Here is a 23886-nt window from a genome sequence, read left to right as displayed (position 1 = left end):
TTTAAAAGCAATTAGCTAAAAATCCAGAGGCAGAGAAATACTGATAAAGACTGATACACCAGCACGTATTCGAAAATCGCTCAAGGCTGGAAGAATATTTGGGAAAGTGCTACTTTCTAATATAGCAATCATAGTTACACACACCCCAAGGCAAATACCAGTAGCCTCAGAGACAGAGATCTGGGACAGCTAGTCACTTAGCCTGGCCCAGCAGAGACATTCATACAGACTTACCTTCAAAAACTCTGGTAGGATTTGCCTCAAACCAAACAGAATATTTTAACACTACAGGAATTATCACAACATTTCCAATGCTTGTAATTTGTATTAATATTACTGCTCTTTTTTCAAATGCAGTATGAAAGCCCCAAACAACTGAGCAGCCTGAAAATCAAAAGTTTCAAATCTTCCAGAGGTGTAGTCAATATTTTATTCCATCTGTTTAATGTCTTCTGTGGCCCAATTAAAAGTTACTATTCAGCTGGACTGTCAAATAGAAGAATACTTCAAGAAACACTTTGTACTATAGTTCCTCATTGCTTTGAGCAATAAACCTTTTTTTAAAGTTTTTCATTGGAGCTACATATCTGCCATTTACAAAAGCTTTATCTGAGAAATGATCTGTAGAACGAGTCCAACATTTATTATGAACCCTGAGGTTATCATTATTAAAAATGAAGATGTATTAAGTGGTTTTTTTGTAAGACCCATATGACTCAATTTTCAAAGTATTTAAGCAGAATTAATTGCTGTAATTGTATTTGAAATTACCCATGTATTATAAAGCTGGTTTGTGAAGTGCCTTGAGAACAATTTCTTTTTTTGCATGTTGTAGTTTTTGCTGTAGGTATATTATATATAAAAAGGTAATAATGAGACTTCAGAATTGCACAATATTCCAGATAATTTGAATAATTACATACAACCTGAATCTGTAAACCTTGACTATTTTTATGACTGATCACACTTAGGGCTTAGATTTTTCTGTATGACAATGGCTGTTTAATTAGTACATATTTAATCAATGCAAGTGACAGCTATGCTGACCTGAAAATACTATTAATTTTTCACTGACAAAAGGTTCTATTAGTATTTGAAGAAAGACATATCTCAGTGAAAATAATATTGTTGCAAGAATATTATATTTGCAGTTTTAAGGATGAAATACAAGTGCAATTAAACCAATATTGATCTACTGTCTAACTAATCAGACCAATCCAAAATCAATGAATTCAAGCAACGTGCTGTCCACCCACCAAATGAGATCTGCAACTAATACTACACCATATCAAAAATACCTTAAAGATTTTTACATAGCTTTTCTTACACTTTTGTAGGAAAAATCCACTGAGAAATCCTTCTAAATGCATGTGTATTCATGTTGACCTACATTTACATATCCCAAACTTGCCACTTCTTTGACAACCACCCTACTCACGCAGCGTTGTGGCAGTGTTATCAAGCTGGATGGGGTTCTCCTCCCCTTTTTGAAAAGCAGAATATCTCTGGCTTTGAAGGAAAGCAGGTAAGACTGTTACCTGCAAATTCCCCAGGTAATGTGAATGCAGTTTAGAATGACTACATACGTACAGAAATTAGCATCTCTGTTACTGTTGTCATACGTTATCCAAACGACGCAGAGCCAAAGCCAACGAGAACTTCTGCTACACAAGTGTGCTGACAGATGGCAGCCGTCTAAACTGAGAATAGCACCAAAAATACACTGCTCAGAAGTGAAGGAGAATGTAGTGAGAAGTTTTATGATTTGTTTTGTTATCTGAAAACCACAGTAAATCCTATCTCAATGAACTCAGCAGAACCACTTGTGGACTGGGGGGCATTTCAGCTTCCAGTGTGATGTTCAAATCTCCTCTGTTTTGGCAGCTGAGGATTTCTTCTTTTAATATAGAAATCAGGAGTTTATGGGAAGATGTTAAAAAAACACTGGTACTTACCAGGTAATTGTGCCACCCTTCTAGCAGCCCTGCAGACCACTTGCACTAATCCCTGTTTTTTAAGGTTCTGTGACCTTAAGAATTGCAGTTCTTAGAAGTAATCTGCTCACTTCAAATATCCTCCAAGCTTATGTCTGAGTCCCAAAAGTCATACAGAGAATAAACAACTTTATTTTATAACAGAATTACAGAAAGCAAAATATCACTTAATACAACTTTAAGCCACTATAAATCTAATTTGGCATTTTAACTATACACAGAGTAAACAGCAAAAAAAAACCCCAAACAAACAACCCCCATCAAGAACAAATTAAAAATAAACCCCAATATAATTAACAGGTTTTTGCCATGGCAGTCTCAACTGATGGTACTCTCGTACTACTTTATGAGTGGAGTTCATCTTACATCTTTTATTCAGTAGCCTAAAAACCTGCATTAACCATTAGAGGAAGCATGTGAAACATATACCTTCTCTGTAACAGAAATGTCAGTTCTAACATGGAGACACAGTGAGGTTTAATAGCAAGCGAGCATTCTACACATGTATCCAAACAATGGAAGTACTGAAATTGGGACACAGTAAGAAAAGAAAGCACTACGGTTTTAAGCTGCCTAGATCATCTCTTGTTGGAAAAAGAGAAAGATATTTTGTTCTTCCTTCTTTCCTTATCTGGAATGCTGCAGACAGCAAAAAGTCTGCAAAAAGTTGAGCATTGGCACCAAAGTGCAAAAAGAACACAGTGCTCAGTCAGAAGAAATCTGTCTGCAACTCCTTCTCCTCTACAGACTTCCACACCATCTCTGCTCCGCAGAGAGGAGAACCTTGGAAAAGAAAGAGTTACAGAGATACCAGTATAAAATTTATCCAAAGAAATATATTTTTTCAAATTTTAGCAAATGTTTTATTTTTATAAAAAACTTCATTATGTGATATCATATATTTACCTGAATAATCTGAAAAAAATTCTGTAAATTACTCCAGTAAGAGATTTCACTTGAGATATCTGAAAAAAACTATATCTAAATTAGTAAAGATCCTCCTTCCTGCACAATTATCACCTACTCCAGTGAACAAGGATTTCCAGACTTCTTTTGTTCACTTTCATATAATTAAGAATCAGTTTCAAAAATACAAGTATTTGTGCAAAAGAAGATCATACCCTCTAGAACTTCATTAAAAAAAACCAAAACTCTAAGATTGTTAAGAAGTGGTTATAAAAATAAACAAGAAAGACTGTAAGGGAATATAGACCAAAGATGTTAAAAGGAGTTTGGTATTGGCATTTAAGTCTTGAACATCTGGTCATTGTTGCTAGGCCTGGTGGATTCAGTGGAGTCATGATGACTTGGAATGACTACAATTCTTCGTGGTCAGTGACATTTAGATTTCTGGAAGAAAAAATGATATGGAAGGTTACATAAGCAGTTCTAACAGATACTATGTCAGTGTCACATCAGAATCAGAAAGTAACTTTCTCAATGCAGGGTTCTTTGTTTTTTTTTTACAAGAAGGGAAGGTTATTTAATTTAAAAAATGTTGCATTGACCAAAACCCCCTTCAGTCATTAGGCATACAGTACTACACTTTTTCAAAGTACTCATCCTGCTTTAGAGCATTTCTTCTCTTCCCAAAATTCTCATGTTATTTTAATTGCAACCCCTTTTCAGTTTACTGAAAATTTTAATCCACAACCTAAACATAAAAAAAAGGAAGGTACTTGTTCAATTCAGTAATCCTTCAGAATCAGAATGCAGTATCTTTTATTAGAGAAAACAAGTCTACACAAAGAATACTGCTGTAGTTGTCAGAGCTTTCATTGCCTCAGAAACAACTATGCAAAATTCATTGCATGACTCCATTGGCTTAGCACAGGAGAGCAAAAGGCTCTTGACAGATAGTCAAGGCACTTCAGGTGGCTTTCTTTTGTTTAGATGACTAAATTTTCCCCCTAAAGTTTAACTGAAAGGCATCAGTCAAACAAGTCTCCAGGTCTGACACAAAAGTAGCATGGAGAAATGTCCTCTTTTATTCTCTCACAAGCATTGAAGACCAGGAACCTGTAAAGCAATTGACAAACTCAGACAAGAACAACTGACACACTCCAGTCCTTTGCAAACAACCATTCCACAATGTCTATGTTTCTCAAAAATGCAAAAAAAAAAAAAAAAAAAAGCCCCTCAGACAATGGAAGGAATTCTTTGGATGCTTTTTTCCCCAAATAAAATTTTTATAAAGTAGTTAAATATTTGATGAAGGAACAGAATCAACTTTGCAGCTGGTCACTAATGTAGAAACGTGGTGCAAACCTGCCAAAATAATTTTTTCCTCCCATGATCCAGTCCCCTCTAAAAAGATGTAATTACTTCTATGGGATAGATTGTGTTGAACACTGATTCAAGATTAAGGTAACATGAAGAACCTTGCATATTCTACACACATGTAAGAGAAGAGGCAATCCCTGCCTGCAAGACCTTTAAATTCACACTGATTAATAATGAATTCAAAATGTAATGGTAGCACACACAGACTAGTAAAACCCTGCAAATCCAAACCATCTGTTCTGCTGTCTCAGTGTATCTTTCTACCTTAGATCCTGCGATGGAAGTGCTGAAAATATGCAAGGGGTGGTTTGAGTGTGCATGTTTAATGTTGCTGTGTACCAAGGGACCAATGAAATCACCCAAAGCACAGGCATTCTCCTTACTGCAAACAGCTCTCACAAACTGATGTGCATTTTTCCAAGCCTTCTAGAACATTTATGTGATGTGGGGACTCATCAACACCCCCCTATCTCACAGTTCAGTACAGTTCCCTGTCCTCCCCTCTGCTTTTAAACCCAAACTGGAGCATACTTGTTATACTAATTTTCAGTGTCACTAAGCAACAAAGGCATGAAACAAACCCAACTGAATGCTGAAATAAAGGTACAATGAAAAAACAGACATTTGTGCAGTGTTTCTTATTTTTGGTGCTTTTCCCCAACTCTCCCTCACAAGCAACCCCACCTCCAGTGTTATTTTTAGTTTCTAGCATTATCTAATGTGAAAATAATTTTTAGAAGTATTAATGCTACAACATGAATATCCAGTGAGTCCTCATCTAGCACTTCAGAACGTGACTCATGTTTTCTCCTGGTTTGTACATTTATGAAAAAAAAATATTAATTTCTTTTTCTAACACAGAATAATCTGACCAAATGTGAAGAAATTTTCTGGAGGCAGCCCAAACTCAGTTCTACTGTGTTTTACATCCTGAAAAGTTATGTAAATTTACATGCTGGGAAGCTCAGAGGAAAAACTAGCCAGAAAATACTGTCTGACCACACATGACCAAAACAAACATTGCAGTTCTAGCACAATGTGTGTGAAGTCAGGAAGGGAATTGGAACCATTTTGACAGAGAAGCTGGGTAAACTTCCTGTCTGCAGGCAGAGGGCAGGCCACCCTACTCATCCTCATGTTCTCCATGGCACACAACATTGCTGCTCTCTACTGCACACAGCAGGAGTTCAGGACAAACTCTCAGGATGGTTATGTGTACAGTGATGAGACCCAAGAGTTCTGCAAGCAGATGTGAAAAGCTCTTGCCCCAACACTCCCCCCACCACGGGCAGTCTCTTAACTGACCATATCCCTGTCAACATCTGGCAATGGATATTAGTTCTCCCCTTCCTCATCCACACACAGGCACTCTCACTACCACCCAGTTGTTAAGAAAAGAGACACTTGTAGGTAGATTAAATAAACTAAAGCTTTAGTGTATGTCTTTCAGCTGAAAATACACATCTGTGATCAGACTAGCTCAGGAAGAGTCCAATTCCTTGATAACAGTCATGCTCCATGGAACAGCATTCAATAGATGCACTTCATATCCTCTCAACTGATACTTGAATTTTTTCTCTTCTGGATCCCAGAAGTGATACTCAACAGTTATATCATCAGCTTTTAGGAAATTCAGGCACAGCAATAAATTTGATCTTTTTAACATGACAGATTATCAGGATTATGTGAAAAACGTCCTCCCCTGTAGTAGCTTACACCAAATTTGGAATCAAGTCAGTGTCTCATTTTTCATATATTCCTGGCACTTCATGGCTGTGCTCAAGTCTGCTACAGCTGGAGGCTGAAATTTATAATGGCTACTTTCCTTGGGTAAAGAATTTTGTTCAAAACTAAGGGAACACCTGCCTGCACAGGACATAGAAGTCTCTTGTCCACGGGCCACAACCACCATTGTATAAAATACTGAACCAGGGAAATAAGAATCATGACTACTCTCATTTCTTTAAAATATATAAAATGTATTTCTTTTACCCTGTCTGCCCCTACATCAACATTGATCAAAGTGCATATTAAAAGCTTGAAGTTGTACTAAGACAATTTTCCTTGAGATGCTCCAATAACACCATTGCTCTTCTAGCCAAATACAGAGGCTGGTCAGTAAAAAATCAGAGGTCTCTTAATGAAGGTTTAAACCACTGGTTTTTACATTTCTTTATAAATCTCTCCCACTGATATACCCATTTATCCATTAACAAAATCTTTTTCTTGAATCTGAATCTACCATTAACAAAATCATCAATTTTGAAAACACCTGAAGCTCTAGTCTCATACCAACAGCATGACAAGCACAAGAAACCTAAAGCTTTACACCCCCAAATGGTTACAGAGCTTTAAGACTTTAGTCTATAATAAGTGCAAGAGCAGATTTATTCAGTGTTCATCCTGCTCTTTCTATTGAATACATGAAGGAGAACCATATTGTGGTTTTTTTCCTTCTTTTTTTCTCAACCTAGAAAGGAGAGCCTAACAAACTAACATGACTTCAAACAGCTTTTTCAACTGATAAAAGGCTTTAAAACTTGAGCTTCCAATACATTTACCTTCTTGCCTGGGAAAATGATAAAAGGCCAAAAATTTCAGTGTGTTTAGGATTAAGGATTATCTGACTAAACTGAAATGTCCAAGTGTGTCCTTTCACTACTGAAAACTACACAGAGTTCCCACTTAACAAGCAAGATGTTAGGCAAGAACTATAACTGTGCAGATAAACAGAAAAGTGTGACACATCCTTCATATTTTGCATAAATAGCCCAAACCCACTTCAATATAAACTGTAACAACTTGACCAGACAACGCAGAAAATGCTGTGAGAGTATGGTTACAAAACTGGGAGACACGTATAGAAACATTTGCAACTGAAATTAATGCCATAGTAGACCTGATAAAGATAAAAATTCTTATACTAATAGTCTTCTATTAGCACCTGTTTCAACTCACCCTTCTGGGAATCCCTATCTTAAAGATGCCCCATATTTTTCAGCTGAAAAGACACGAATGGAACAGCAAACTGATGCCACATTTTCCTGTGTTAATTGTCTACATTAAAGCTTACCTGAATTATTTGCTCAAGAGCATTTTTGATTTTAGTCTTCATCTTCCTCAGCAAGTTCAGTTTCTTTGTGCACCACCACTCTCGTCACAGACATGTCAGGGTGCTGTTCTTTGGCTTCTTTGATTGCCTGTGCTAGGGCCTGCAAATGTATTTGAAACATGGAACTTAACAAAGTCAAGAGGACATGCACGTGGGGCCAGAGAATGGGAGAGTACCTTTGGAAAATTTGGTTATAATTTCTCAGAACTGTAAATCCCTGAACTAGACATCAAAGGTAAAAAAACCAACCCCCAAACCAAACCAATTCCCAAAACAGAAAACCCAAAATAAAGAAAAAAACACCCCACCATATTAAAAATTTACCAAGATTTCCAGGAAGTAACAAGCAACCAAGTAGCCATAAAGTTATAAGATAATTTTCTAGCTCATCTTATGTAAAAAAAAAAGTATTTCTATATCCCAGAACTTTTTGAATTTCTGCAAAGGATCTAAAAAATACCCCTTAACAAGAGTTTAAGATAGTAAAGAAAAACAAGAGTGCCCTTCAGTTTCCTGAACAAAACAGAAAGATACTTTGGAATGTACACTAAGTGTGGTACTGAAACTCTGGAATAAGATCATAACAAATTTCTCAGCACAAGAATCCCATTTTTCTCCTTGTATTAGTTTAAGAGAAATTTCTCTAGCTTAATTCAGGGAAGTGTAAATGCAAATATCATTCAGTTGCTTAAAATCCCTCCCCATTTTAATAAATTTTATCACTTAAGAGATGTACCAATATACCCAGTTGAATCAGATGGCCATCATAAGTCCCTTCCAACTGAAATGTAATATTTCATTCTACATCATAGTCAACCACATAAGAGCACACTCTGAATCATCACAGGTGAAATAGCACCTGAGGCTTTCTCTTTCTTGCCCACATCTTACTACACATCTTATTTCAGTGAGCTGTATTACTGATGGAACCTAACACAAGGAAAAAAACAGAAGACATGGGAAGGTATTCAGAAGCAACAGTTCACCTGTTCACCTTAGTACCAAATGCAACTAACCCCTCCCAAAATACTAGAAGGAGCAAGAAAAATATAATGCAACAAAAAGGTTTATCATAATTTAGGAAAGTGACTATTATTTCCTGAGCTAGCTACATGTATTAAGTGAGAGAAGACATAACTAACTCTGAAGAGAGATTGAAAATACCAGCATTAGGCACCCTAACTATTATGTGACACTGAATTTGAAATCCTTCTAAGGGAATATGTACAGGACACATAATGTGTATTGGTACAATACTGATGTTTGCTGTTTATTAGCAATCAAACCATAAACAATTAAAAACCCCTAAGACTCTATCTGGTAAATAACAATAAAAACATTCATATTCTAAAACTCAACACTGAAATATTGTTTTCCTATTGAAAACTATTATAGTAATATAGGGAGCTAATAGACAAAATAAAACACATCCAGCATGTCGTTTGGGCATTTAAGAAGCTTCATGTTCACTTAAGAAAAGTGGTAGCTATTTCTTAAATCTCTTAAAAGCTGCTCACTGCTGTTTTAAACTTCAGTAATTAAAATTGAATTTTGTACTTCCTTTTTTTATAATTTCATTTTTTACTTCATTATTCACTTCTCACAAATTAAAGAAGGGCTTTGAGAATTGTCTGGTATATTAAAGCTGTTTTGTGACCTTTCCAGACATTTGAAGTGCACTGAATGGGTGTCAAGGCAAACAAGATCCATTCATGCTTGATGCTAAGCAGCCCTGTCATTTAATTATGAGTTTCAAGAAGAGATTCAACTTGCCAAAAGACACTTCCTGGACACAAATAAAAATATGAAAATAAATTCCTTGAAAATTCTCACTATATTACAATTCAAAAGTTAAACTGTTACATTGATTTGAGAAGCCTTCACGAAGTTAGAAATATATTCACTGCAAGGTAGGCTTTTCCATTTGCATTAACCAATGACTGTTGGTTGCCTTTGTTACTATAGTTTCTTAGATTAAAAAAACCCTGTGTAATCATCACTACAAAGACTAGATAATTGACTTGTCTCAATTATTTTCCTGTGTAGTGCTCAAATTCAGCCTTATTAATTTGGCACATAGAAGGTGATCTTAACCTTAGTTACTAAGATATTGTAAAATATTGCTTTAGTACTGATGGAGATAAAAGGTACAGACAATTACAGCAGATCAACAATTACTTTTGTTACACATAATTCTACAAATATTGGCCAAACCTTAATATTTAAATTCAAGCAGTTAATGTTCTAATGCATTTCAAAGCTTTCAATCAAAATGAGTGCTGCATTCAGATGTTGCTGCAACAATGCAGTAGATACTCCCCTCTATCCAGATCAGCGTATCAAAATAAGATTATTTCAGTAATGTTTTTCCTTCCAGTACAAAAGCTGCACTAAATAAACTGGGTCTTTTCCAAAAAAAGTAATCCCTCTAAAAATAGCAAAAACCCATTCACATGATCTATGATGCAAATTTACAAATGCTGTTTTTCTTTCACATATATTTAAAAGGTTTCTTAATAGCAAAACATAACTATTTAATAACTATGCCACAATGAACAGTCTCAGGGTCTTTCTCTATAGTTTTGTTCAATTTTTCTACCTTTCTCTTACTTCAGATTTCTGAAACATCATCTAGATCTCACCAGACTACAAAACCCACATTTTAAGTGTTAGGTTTGCATACTCACCTCATCATGGTCAATATCTGCATCTCCAGTAATGACAATGCGCTTCTCAATTCTTGTTTCTGATACACCACCTTTTACCATCTACAGATGTCGGAAAAATAAAATAAAAAAAAAACCAAACAGAAAAACACCCCTGTAATTATTCTGCATTTTCACAAAGCACAGCCTTCTGTTCCATTGAAGCAAATAGATTTCTGTGTCTGACTTGCAATTAGTAGTAAATGTGTTCAGTGCTAAATCATCCTCTCCTTTTTCAGCTATGCAGTTGGTCACCTTCTAGTAATTGGAAACTTGATAAAAATCAAGCAATGAGAATTACTCCTGTTACTAGAGCCCATGTTTGGCAAATTGTAATTTCAGCTTCTTCTGCCATATAAATCTGGCAACATGGAAATTCCAAGAGTCTTCTTTTATTTCAACCCATCTATCATGGGCCTTTCCATAGTCATAATCCTATACCATTAAATACAAAGATGATCTGGTTTTCAGTTCTGTCATTCAAGGACCTTCATCAGATATTTTCAACATATTTCACACTGCTGAGTTTTGTGCTTTTATTCTTCACTTCTTATTCTGAAGAAGTGATTATATGATTCAAACACCTCAGCTTATAAAAACATTCTCACAGAAATAACATTATTTGCCTTTTAAATCAGCCTGAGTATGAGAAAAGAATAAACTACACTGACCAGGGAAGAGCCAAGATGACTCTGTTAGGAACACCATTAGAATATTAAAACTATTTTGGAAGGTCCCTTTATCAGTAATGCACAGTGTGCAATATAAAATAAAGTCAGCTTAGAAAATCAAACAATCTTGTTACTGACTGTTTATCATCAATTCAAAAAACATAAGGATCTGCTGCATCATGGTAATTCCAGTAATTTTTCAGTAGAAGACAAGACAGAAACCATTTTCTTTAATTGTTACTTCCAAGAAGCAAGACTATTTGACAACTGAACTTGACAAGAAAATGTACACTTCCAGTCAAAACTGTGATTCAATTCATTGAAGAAAGATTTTTTCCTAAAATGGTAATGCCTTAATGATTCCCAAAAGGAGCAGGAGTCTGAAAAGGATCTTTTGGCTAGTCTTTATAACAAATGTATTTTTAACATATGTATTTTTAATTCCAAGCTTACTTTATTTCATGTGACTCACTTTCCAACATTATTCTTCACTATTGTTTTGTGCATATGACTTTCAATCTTCAGAATATTTTAATCTTTAGAAAATATATCCAGTGAGAAGTGAATTATTATTCAATTCTGTCATGTTGTAAAACTTCTGTATCTTGGAGGGGGGGAGAGAATCCTGAATTCACACTTTGTTTCCCTCTTCCATTTTTCTTTACCCTAAATAATGCCTTCTATAAGTTCCTTAGTAAATATGCTAAGAGTTCAAATAGGAGTTGAAAACTGTGTTATTTAGGCCTAAAATTTGACAAATATTTACATAACTTAGCAATAACAACAATCATCATCATGCTTTGGTAGTTCTAACACGCTCTGGCACGAAACATTCCATGTTTCATGTTTTCATGAAGGAGATGGGATGTCCTGTTAAGACTGAGTTTTCCTTTCCTTTTCAAGCATGGAATGCAGAGGAAATAATTCAGCATCCAAACAGGCTTGCAAAGTAATCTGACAGAACAATCTGTTTTTAAGTATACCCTAAACCTAGAAGCACAAGGATGATGAACACAAAGTCTGCGAAACATTGTTTCAGTTCATCACAGTGTCATTAACAGGTCTCCTGTGGACCTCAGACAAGTTAGTTACACTAGCAAAGATTTTGTAGGATATCAGTGGGTGAGGACAGGGCTGAACCTGTAAAAATTTTGTTACATACTCATTTGTCCAATGCTAAAATAAAGCCTATATGAACTACTGAAAAGCCACTAATCATATTTTTCCTCCTCTACATGTCCTATTCCCAGCAATTCCTGCTTATTGATTAGGACTTCTGTCTTCAAAACCTGTACAGAAAGATTTAATTCTCACACATGCCTGGAATGAATCCCTTCCATTTCAGGTTAGTTCTCCTCAATTAATTAGCAGATATACAAGAAACTTCATGCAAAATTGTATTTTGAGGGTCCGGTGTCTTTTTTTTAATTAAGACATGAAATATAATTTACCTTTGTGATGTGTGTAGTTGTGGTAGTAGAAATGGACTCTGATGTAATTGTCTGGGCACTCACGAGCACACCACTGTCACCAGCAGCATTTCCATCAAGCTATAAAAAAAAAAAAGTATCATTGTATATTGGCATTTAAAAAATTTTGTTTTCACAGGAAAAAAGACCAGTTTTCCCACTAAACACATTCCTTAATTCAGCTAGAACTGAAATCTAAATAGAAGCCAGCCAAGTTTGCAGAGTCAGGTCAGGCTATTATTATGGCCCATTCCTGTGGAGAATTCATGCTCACAGTTTATGTGTTCCTTTCAGGAGAAATGAGACATTTTAATCAAGTTTCCAAAACTAGATTAAAGTGAGTTATACTTTTGTAGTCAGCAACTAAGTCTTTATACAGAATAATAAAATTAAAACTTCTTAAGTAATATGGTTTTGTAACATTGCACTTATCTAATTCATAGCCAAAGTATAATCTTATCTGCTAGGAAAAAACTATACGTTTTTGAAAAGCATTTCTGGACATTATCTATGTTGATCTACATAACTGTAATAAAAAGAGGATTGCAAACAAACCCATCACCATACCTGTGAAGATTCATATGTGATAGTTTTAGTTTCTGTTTGAACAATTGGAATTTCTTTAGTGGAGATTTCAGTTCTCTGTGTGGCATCTGAAATGGTTACCATCTCTGTTTTCACTACTGGAGGCTGTGATGCAAGAAATAAACAATCAATTCAAAAGACAGAAGAAGATTTGTAAAGTGGACCAAGAAAACACAAAAAGCTCAAGAAAAGCATAACAGAAAGATAAATATTTGACTGACTTCCCATACAAAAGCATGCAATAAATAAGCAAAATGAAATGAAGATTAATACATCAGCCCTCTGGGATATCCATAACATTCTAGGAAAATCTAATCTTCTAGTAACCTTGTCAAAGTTCAGTGTTTCAGCCAACAGTAAGTACCAAAGAGCAATTGCTAAAACAAAGCTGCAACACATGTACTAAAAATGTGTAAAAGCATCACTAATAAAAAAATAAAAATCTTAGTTTGCATAAAGAAATTGACAGCTAGATCAGACAGATAAACTTTGTATTAGAACTAACCTGGGAAAATACCTATCACTCCTCAGTCTGCAAATCAGGACTAGAAATTCCATAAAAGTTTAACTTTTTAATATGTATTACTTCTGGAAAAGAAAAGCTTTTGCAAACTGGATTTTAAGCAGTCTAAATTTTTCTCTAAGTCAATGACTTCTTTTGACAAAGATTCTAAAATGCTACTTCACCAATTTAAACTAGTGGTGCTCTCTGCAATATCACAAACAAAGCAATTAACCTGGGGTCTGTAAGCTAGTGAACTCATTACTTATTGAAGCATATTTTCATTAGATTTAAGAACTAAAGCCTTTTGATATTTTTCTAGATGCATCAGCAGCCTCTATCTTATATTGATTTTGAATACACATAGGGTAAAATCCCAGGGAAAAAAACCCAAACACCCTTTCATGCTTGCACACACAGCAGCCCTTCTTCCCCTTTCTCCAAACTATCTACGCTTTTAGGAAGTGTGGGAACTTGTAAATTTTAAAAGTCTGATAAACTAATCAGAACAGCTATGTATGCAAAAGACAACAAAAGAAAGAATGTGAGTTGTTTCAATTAAAAAAGTGAAGAAAAAAAATTTTGTCACCATTGCAAGAACAAGCAGGTAGAGAACTACAAAAAAACTCACCAAACTGGTGAAAAACTGAGCAGAAGATCATGACAAATTTGTAAAGACATACATGCCTGACTTTCATTTTTTCCCTTTCTGCTTCTTTATCACTTGCCCAGTAATGAACTCTTCAGCCTTGTTTGGCTTAAAACAAGTGGTTGTGACAGGAACTCATGCATGCTTCCTAAGTATCTACTGCACTAGAAGACTTCACAGAAACATTGTGATACGAGCCTCCTCACTTAACAGTGCAGTGCTCTCACCTCTGCAATTTCTAGCCATACACATTCTAACCTACAAATCCATACTGTTTTATTGAAGGAGGGGAAAAAAAGGCAAGAAAAGTAGTCAGAGAATACGCGGAAAAAAGAAACAAAAATTTCTGACAGGTGCTTTCTAATTTCAATTTGCAATAGTTTTCCAATCACAATTATATGTCATGGACTTGTCAAAAACAGTTGACAAATAGACAAGACAAGACTTAAACACTGGAAACACGTAAATAATAAATACACATTATGTATGTGCATATAAAATACGGAGGAGATTAAAAAAAGAGATCTCAGTCTTCGGAAGGTTTGCCTTTACTGGTGATTTTCACTCAGTTCTAGCAAAAAGTCAGAAACCATAACTGAAGGAGACAGAATTTCACTGCTCATCAATGGTTTCCCCTTCCAAATGATCTGAATCTTGTTGGATGCCAGAAGACGTGGAGGAATAGGAGAAGAAGAAAGGCAGGTATATTTTCACCCCAAGAAATATCTCTGCTTAAATCTAGTTGTCATACTGTTCTACCATTTACCTCAGAACAACAAATTAATTGTGGTGCAACATCAATGTCAACATGAGACACATCTCCATTGAGTTTCAGCTGTTCCTCCTCTTTTTCTTCACCTACATCTTGCTTAATTTGCTCTGACAAATTCTTCTCTTCTGTAGCTACAGTAACTGTATTTTCCTGGACCAAATCTTCAGCTGTAACTTGTGTGTGCTCAACTGGTACATTTAGTTTACTGCCTTCTGGTATGGCTTCCACATGCTGCGTATTTTCTTCGTGTTCTTTCCTTTTCATGTCTTCCTCTTCTTCCTGTTCTTCCCTGATGACTTCCTCAATTGCCCTATGATGTGGATGGTATTCTCCCACCTCTTCATCCTCACTCTCACTACTACTGCTGCTGCTGCTACTATCTGATGGCAATGATGAAGAGTCCTTTTTTGACACGTGCTCCACCTTACATGTCTCCCCAGCATCAGTGGCAACTTGCATTTTCCCTTTGTTGGTTTCGTCTACGACTAGTGTTTCTTCTATCCCAAACTCTGCCTGCTTCTTCTCCTCCACTATGTCCAGAGTCTCATGTGAACTCTGCACAAAAAACATGGATGAGGATAAACAAAAGAAGAGTATATGAATAAATTAAAACGATGAAAATAAAATTAGCCAATAGCTGGTTCATGTCATATGGAAGACAAAAGATGATTGTGATGGTTAACTGAAAAAAAGAAGGAAGGAAAGAATGAAGATGGATTGGAAGAGTTAGAGCCAAATTTAGTCATGGAAAAAATCTGCAGAACCTTATCAGCATCGCTGACTCCAGTACAAGGCCCTTCTGCTCTGGAAGCATGTCTCTGTGAAACAAAAAGCAATCAGAGGACAAGAATCAATGCATAACCCTTTTCAACAGTGCAACATCCTCCAAGCAAGCTTTTAAGAATGCGTACACGTGATACTAGAGAGATGCTACATATTCACTGCAAGATGCTAGTTGCCCACTTCATCTAAATATTCAATCAAAAGTAGGTAAGAATTATGGAAATTATTATGGGTGTAAGAATTGAATTATGAAAGCCTGAAAATAAAAAGCATGAATGTACTAGCCAGTGATGTTACCAAGGCAGTTATTTCTCTCAGTTAAATCAGGAATTAAGAATAAATAATATTAAACAAAAGTAATCAGAAAAAATAATGCTCTACTACCAGTTTGCCATAATTTAAAAAACAGCAAAAGGGCATTACTGCGAGGTTTTATTAGTTTGTTTGTCTTTGGTCTATTACTTTATGCAACTTAATAGATAATGAGAGGAAGACTGCTTAGGGTAGTATGTTGTCAGAATAGCAAGATATGATTACAAAAGAAGGTCCTATAAGAATTTGGTTTGGAGCCAAAAGGATGATATTAAAGCAGCTTTACTAGTATTTGTTCCATAACAAAATAATGACAGCTATCTGAAAGCCTGCAGTAAATGATGTATTAGAGTGTCAGGTTTTTTTAATTGAACATACATTTAGTGAACAGTCTGCAGCAAAATTAAGAGCTCAAATGAAAGGAATACAAAAACCAACACACCATCTGTGACTTAATGCTAGCTTTTATGGCTGTTTACCTAGCGCAGCACCTACGGAGCGTAAGCTTAGCCAAGCACTGATTCCTCCCTGCTTCTGGCGCGCTGCAGATGCAGAGCTACGCTCTGAGGCAGGCACGCCGCTCTAAGGCAGGCCGGGACGGTCGGGAGCAGCCCGGACCTGTCCCTGCGCCTGTCCCTGTCCCGGCGGGATCCGTCCCGTCCCCGGCGGGCCCCGGCCCCGCGCCCGAGCAGCACCTGGGGCCCCGGCGCGGCGGCGCCCGTCTGCTCCCCCGCAGCGCCCTCTGCTGGCCCCGGGCTGGCGGCGGCGAAGGGCCCGCTGGTGCCGGCGCCGAAGCGCTCCTTACTAAACAAAATGGAGGTTATCTCCTCTTCCAGGCTCTAGACGGGTCAGAGAAGGGAAAGGAAAGAATTAGACAGCGGCGGACGGAGCGGCAGCCACCTACAGAGGGAGAGGTTTGGCAAGAGAGAGACGTGACACAGGCACGGCAGGAGCAGGGGCACGGACAGCGGGGACACAGCGCAGCTGGGGCTGCGCCTCCAGCGCGCACAACACACCGTGCGAACGGAACACATCGACATTTACATACCGACACTTACACGGACTTCCCAAACAGCGCAGTTTACTTAGCTGGTAACTCCGTATTTACTACTGGGAGTTTTTTCCCTTTTAAAATCCATTTCTGATACCTTCTAAAGCCCAGCTGGATCAGAGCTCTAGGGCTGTCAGACATATTTGCTTAGAATACATACCCACAGCGCTGAAATGTTAAAATATTTCTTACTTCATTATGATAAATTTTATATATATATATTTTTAAAAAATACTTAAATATCCTAAGCGAATTCATGTTGATTAAAAATCTGTTTTCAAAAAGCCTTTCCCATTTCAGTGGGAAAACTTGTATCTCTCAAACATACATGAAAGGTGACACATTGCTTTAAAGCATATGTTCATAATCTGGTCTGTTTTCTGTAGGGCTAGAAATCTGTATCATTAAGCAGACTTTCAAAGTTCACATGGGTACATGAGTCTGAAAAAGCTACAATTCTTTATTCCAGATTTCATTCCACAAGCTCTGGTAAAAAGTTAGAAGTAAAAGTGGTTAAAATAAAAAGCCAACAACATACAAATACATAACACGGACGTAACACAGATGTTGACAACATTTCATGAGATACGTTTCAGCGTTCCCGAAGGGCACTGCAGAGAACCATGCCAGAAGCAGGCGCCAGAGGAAAGCCGAGGTGCCATGCACACAACCTGGGGACTCCCCGTGCGAGCAGTGATGGGGAGCGTGAACTGACAGAGGTTACACCGTGCTACTCTACGGACACCACAACGCGAATGGCATGCAGAAGAGCAGAGAAGGGAAAAGAAAAAGAACCCCTAACTCGGTTTTTAATTTTCCTACACTAAAATTCAAAGTTTATTTCAATAGTGGCTAAGAAGAGTTAACAGGAATGCAAGTTTTTAAATCTGCCTTCATGCAACATTGAATATCCAATAGGGGGATGTATTCCTTATTCCTACTTTCTTTCCCTAGATTACTCCACCCAAGAAACATTCGTCTATTAACAGATTGCATCAAAAAGCAAAAATGTTCACGATCCTCTTTTCATTGCACTCTGGTACTTTGTTTTTTGATCCCTCAAAGCAGTAAAAAATACCAAAAAACCCAAAAAACCCGCAGGGGAAAACCAAAATCTTTGTGTGGTAGGTGGTCTGTGTGCATCTCTCTCTATCCCTGCTCCCCCTTATATATATATATATATATATATATATATATATATATATATATATAAATAAAAATTAAAGACAGGCACATATCACCATCCATCTTTTAGCATTTTCCCATCTTCAACTTTTTGAGTCTTCCAGTCTTTTAAAACAAAAATCATAGTCACACAATTTGTTTGATAATGTAACCCCTGTTCCCTGGAGCATTTAATAAAAAGGATTAAATTTATAGATAGAATTAATCAGTTTTGTATCAGCCTGTGTTTAAATTCCTGGCAAATTCTTCTTGTAAACAGTCATACAGTCTAACATGAAATACTGTTTACAAGCTGTGGGGGATGGATTAAAGAAAAAAATATTCTGGGTATCCATAAAATAGAAATATTTCTTCTATTTGCAATACATATCAATGTGTCAGTTTTTGTTTAATTAAGTCACAGATGCTGTGCACTTGCATGAGTATGGTGGATCTAGAAGTATAGTCACACAAATGAGATGTACCCAAAATAATAAGACAATTACTTGTAAGCATTTTCGCTGAAGCAAAAGAAGAAAAAGAATATTAGCAGTGGTATCCCTGCATAATTCTCATCTATTATTCAGCTATCCTAAAGGACAGGCAAGGATTAACAGGCATCCATGAACAAATAATTCAGGATGGAAACACAGTTCCTCAAATGTCATATGTACATGTTAGTGAAATATGTGCCAGCTTCACATTAACCTAATAGACCAAAAGTGATGTAAAAAAGTGACATCACAATTGCTACTCATCATCACTATCACACTGCTACTAGTCCCACTGGTTAGAGAGCTTTTCATTGCATAGATGTTATCAGGGACAAAGCCTTCCTCTTTTCCTAAATGAAAAGAGAGGTACAGAAGTGCAGACGTTTTCAGAACAGGTTGCTTTTGAAATGAAGCTGCTTATACAGCATTACTGATTTGAATAATCATTACACAGTGAACATACAAAGCAAAAGTTCTTGTGTGAAGTGTCAAATAACTGCAAGCAATTATTTCTGTATAGAATGAAAATACATGTTTTGCTGTCATCCTAGACACATCAAATACAGCAATTTTCCAGTATTGAACAGTAGTGAAACACTGGGTTTCTTTTTCAGTGGCCATTCAGAACTTCATGATTAGTTTGATGTTTAAGTAAAACATTGCTGGCATTCATATATATGTGTATCTATGCACATATACAGAGAGATCCTGGTTTACAACTCAACATTCTCCTTTCAGTATTGGCATTAAAAAATTATATCCTTCAAGGGGAAAAAAAAAAAAAAAAAGAAAAAGAAAGAAGTGCCCAAGCCACCAAGCTAGCCCACAGCAGATACAGTGAAAAGCAGCAGGTTTCAGGGCAGCCACCTTATGGGTTTCCTCTGGTTTTGCTCCAGCAGTCCATGGCATTGTAATCCATTGTTTTTCCTTCCCAGGCAGTGTTTTCACTTGGAAAATGTGGTCTCCTTTTTTCTATTTGGTTTTCATTTTATAAAGCCAGTGTAAATCAACAAGCAATGAGACAGACATACACTATACATAAACATAAAATCAAATCATCTGGAAGTGACAGAACATACTAGATGAGCAAAAAAAAAAAACAACAACCAAACCACCAGATATAAAGGAACTTGCAGGGGCCTCAACATCAAGAGAAAGAAATCATCACACAACCATATAATAAAAATTAACTTAAACACTTTTATATAAATGCCTGTTTCAACCTATGACCAACATTTGTACCTGTGCATATACCACTATAGGTAGAAATATTAAGGTACTACTCAGAAATTTGAGGAATTTCTTGTCAGTAACCACAAATTAACAAACTAAAGAAGTGATGCACAGTTGTTGTTCTCTGTATGCACATACTCACAGTTCAGATAGCTTATAGATCTTACTGAAATAATGTCATATTATCAAAAACTTTGTAGCATCAGGCCTGCTTAATTGAAAGCTCACCTTTCTGTGGACTAAAAGAAAGCTGAAGAATTTAAGGGGATAGGACAACAATACATTTAAGGAAGGAAAGGTGGGAACCATGGTGATAGACAAGGACAACAGCACAACAAACTGATTTCTTTGAAAGACTGATGTACTCATCTACTGTATGAAAGAAACAGTTAATAACCCAACAGAACTAAAAGTTTCACAACAGCATAAGAATTTTGGTTAGGTTTCTTGCTACAGGCATTGAGGGCGATATTTGTAGAAAACTGTATTCCATACTGCTGTTTCAAGGTTCAGTCAGAAAGGAGAGGTAGAGAGAAGTAGATAAATTCATTTTACAGACTTTTAAAGCCTAAGATAGGTAAATATTAGCAACTACATTAAATGTGTCCTGAAGTCAACACTGTTAATTAACTGATCACATCAAGTCCTTCTGAAACAAAACACTAACTGTGTGTGCATTTATTGCCAAGCTGTCTATGAAGAGATAAAGATATACAGAAAAGGAAGGAAAAGTTCTACTGTCACTGAAAAATTATTTCTATCAATCTGTGCAAATCAGCATGAATTTTAAAATATCCTTAACATACAGGAAAATGCTGCCATCACTACTGTTTTCTTCTAATTCAGTTGTTCATGTAGAAGAATAAAATTCCACCCACTCTTCAAAGTCAGGTCCAACAGTAATGGTAAAAAAGTTAATGTATACTTAGTATAAACAAATATTACATCAGACAAAGTGTTAACCTGAAGGACAAACTGCATTTGCTGTATGACACAGAGGGTTGTATGGGAAGGCATGCAGACAGGTGTGTGCAGTGACATACCCCTTGTGTCTGTAGGGACAGAGGTGTGATACGCCGCTTTTCCCACTCATTTGGGCGTGGTTCAGGTGTGGATTCCATGAAATTGCGCTTGAGCTCACTAATGCTAGCCTGGTGTTTCAGTAAGTCGTCCTGGGTCTTATCCAGGTCCTAGCAACCCGCAACATAAAACAAAGTAGGACAAAACACGACAACAAAAGCAAACTTAACTGGAAAAAAAAAAAAGAAATAGAAGCAGCCAAACCAAGAAAAGTGCCTTGTGTCTGAAATGGTGATCTCCTTTGTAGTGCCTCAAAATAAAAATGTTTAAGACTATAAGGGACCAAGTTTTACTGGTTTTGTTTTTGTAGTGAAGGTCTTACTCATGCACTGTTTCTTCCATATTTTAAAGCAAAGGAAAATAATGCTGTACATGGTTTTAGCAAAGATCTACTTTCATCCAAAACATGACACTACTAATTATTGAAACAATAATTTCCAGGAGCTGTTTGTTTTCACCTAAAATTTTTAAGAACAGATGCAAACATTTCAGGGTATTGCACAGCTCTAAGAAAGAATCGTTTAACCCAAGGAGCACAAAAATGCATCTTTTTTGATATTACAAGCTCCATGAAAAATACTTACATCTGTGAACACAATACTACAAGGCCAAATATGCAAGCAGCTAACACCTGCTTAGCTTCAGAGAGACAACATCATCGTGCCTCTCATGCAGGCTTAAACTTACTGGAAGTATCAGATTTAAAGACTTAAAACCTGTTACCTGCCAATTCTACTTTTAAGAACCTGACAGTAGACAGACAAGTAGGAATAGTTCTTGTGCATGCCAGTACCAAGAAAATTATCTAAATGGCACCTCCATAGACCAGTGCCAAAGGGGACACCACAGTGGGAACTGGATTTTCTCATGACCATTGAGGCCAAACTGCAGCACCTTGGATCAAATAACTACAAGGTATTCTTTTACTTTGTACCAGCTACAGGGCAGAAGTAAAGTTCAAGAGCTATGCCAAAATGTAACTGCTCTAGTAACCAGACAAAAATATATATGCTTAGTTTTCTTATAAATTCATTGTCTTCTAAATACAATGGCTGGGATTTGGTGAGAGAAGCAGATTTCACCCTGCTTTCACATTTGTCCTCCTCCTAGCATTCCAGGTCTCAAGAAAAGCCTATGTTGCTTATGCTCACTAACACAAGAATATTTTTTCAGTAGTATTCTATAGTTATATTCCAGTTTAAGTCTCAGATCCATTTTTAGTAAAGAACTGAAAGACTGAAGATTGAAATGAAATATTATCAATGCAGACATAATTATTAAGGAAGTTTTGTCAAAAGAATGTAATCAGAAATAATTATGTAGGTAAAGAATCTGGATTTTTTACAAGGATTTTAAATGCTTTTTAGTAGAATGTTCTAAAATCTACCATTTAGGTTAGGATTTTTATTGTCAGTGATTGCAATGCAAAGACACTTCACATTAAATCATGAAAAACCCACACCCCAAACTCCTTAGTTTCTCATTTCTTTTCACTTGCGTGTTCAGCCCCAGTAAGGGTTTGGTGCTGCACATCTATTTCCTAACCTTGTGGATAAACCTGCATGCATTTTGAACATTTGAACCTCTCCCCTTCTGGCAACTCTGTAGGTTTGTATTGTCACAGGACCACTTTTCATCCTGGACTAACAAATGAGACTTTAAAATATGTCCCCCTAAAGTTTGTATTTTCTGAGTGAAGTAAAATTTTATGCCAAAGGCATTCTATTATACAACTGAAACTCGTAACAATCCCGCCATTATTTTGAGACCTGTCTTGGCTTGACACAAGGCACATTTCTTGGACTTGATCAAAGCACAGTTATGCAATGCACACTTTCAGTGCTTCAGTAAGTTATACACAAGCAAAGTTTCAATAGTTATCAAAAAGCTGCAAAAAGCCATAAAACATTAGTTGGGTTACTGCGATCCACGCATCTTCTTATTACTGAACAAAACAAATGATTTTTTTAAAAACTGTTTTTGTGACAAAGGGAATTATTTATAGCCCCATCTGGATGAATGAAATAAAGACAGCAGTAGGATTTTTTAAAATATCTTCAGTTACTAGCTAAAGTTATTAACCACAAGTTAAATGATACTAATAATAACTACAGTGACGGAAAAAATAATTGAGATCAGCAATCTATACCAAAGTTCTTATAATAAAAAAATCTCTACTTCAGTGACAATGCACTACACATGAACATACTGTTCAAAGCTCTTTGCTGTTGCTCATCTGCAATGAAAACCAACCTTCAAGAAGCAAGACTTACTTCCATTTGAAAAGGGAAAAAACCCAGCAAATATTTCCAAAGGTATCCAAACATTCCCTTTGAATATCTGATCCTTGCATCATTTTTCAATGCTCCTAAAACCAGTGTCAGAACCAGAATTAGCTTTCTATACTTCTACTGCTTGCCCCTTACTAACTCTATTTATTCAGCTAAAATATTTGAGGAAGGTTGATTAAACTGGCAAAAGCTGGAAACTCTACTCATCTGAATATGCAAACATTGAGGTACAATGTACAAAAACCCATTTAGAATTATGAATTGCACCCATGTGTCTGATGTATCTAAATAGGGCTATTATTCCCAGCTGCCACCTTGAAAACATTTGTTAGCAAAAATACACAAATTTACATTCAGTGTTCTAGCTGAGGGTTGGTTGTGGGTATTGTGCATTTGTTTGGGTTTTGTTTAAACTCAGAAACTAGAATGGCAACATGCAACATTTCCAAGCCAATTTTCCCCATGCACTTCATGCAGTGTGACCATAACAGCCTGCAGGTGACCTCCCATCCCATGCAGCCTGGCAGCCCGTGAGAATGGAGAGTATTTTTTGTATTACATACAAACCTCCAACATTAAATTGCTATGTCTGACATAAATATTTTCCCCGTCTACTCTCAAGGAACTGATCTGTGAAATTGAGCCACATAAACAAAAAGAAAACAAAAACAAAACAAAACAAAGAACATAAAATGGACCAGCAAATAAAAAAGGACCCTTACAATCAGACAGTTAA

At 36.4% G+C, this 23886-nt stretch overlaps 1 protein-coding gene across 25 annotated transcripts in view; it reads right to left on the bottom strand.

Annotated features, from left to right (window-relative positions):
* Nucleotides 1-2106: 2106 nt before the first annotated feature.
* EPB41L2 (erythrocyte membrane protein band 4.1 like 2) overlaps nucleotides 2107-23886 on the bottom strand; it is a 109311-nt gene continuing 87531 nt past the window's right edge. For 5 of the 25 annotated variants that reach the window (XM_071436629.1, XM_071436720.1, XM_071436737.1 and 2 more), the window contains 11 exons: nucleotides 23718-23780; nucleotides 20823-20969; nucleotides 19414-19518; nucleotides 16533-16676; nucleotides 15507-15560; nucleotides 14737-15297; nucleotides 12802-12924; nucleotides 12217-12315; nucleotides 10077-10157; nucleotides 7351-7489; nucleotides 2107-3344 (listed from right to left, as the gene is read on the bottom strand). In XM_071436629.1, coding sequence (XP_071292730.1) covers nucleotides 7382-7489; nucleotides 10077-10157; nucleotides 12217-12315; nucleotides 12802-12924; nucleotides 14737-15297; nucleotides 15507-15560; nucleotides 16533-16676; nucleotides 19414-19518; nucleotides 20823-20969; nucleotides 23718-23780 — 1485 coding nt within the window. In that variant the 3' untranslated portion in view covers nucleotides 2107-3344; nucleotides 7351-7381. The remainder of the gene's footprint in view (nucleotides 3345-7350; nucleotides 7490-10076; nucleotides 10158-12216; nucleotides 12316-12801; nucleotides 12925-14736; nucleotides 15298-15506; nucleotides 15561-16532; nucleotides 16677-19413; nucleotides 19519-20822; nucleotides 20970-23717; nucleotides 23781-23886) is intronic. The other 20 variants (XM_071436703.1, XM_071436813.1, XM_071436819.1 and 17 more) reach the window with 14 other exon arrangements.

The sequence above is a fragment of the Agelaius tricolor genome, unplaced genomic scaffold, assembly GCF_023055355.1.
Source record: "Agelaius tricolor isolate 1412-34295 unplaced genomic scaffold, bAgeTri1.0.p SCAF_1, whole genome shotgun sequence".
Lineage (NCBI taxonomy): Eukaryota > Metazoa > Chordata > Aves > Passeriformes > Icteridae > Agelaius > Agelaius tricolor.
This window is presented reverse-complemented; position numbering and strand designations above follow the sequence as displayed.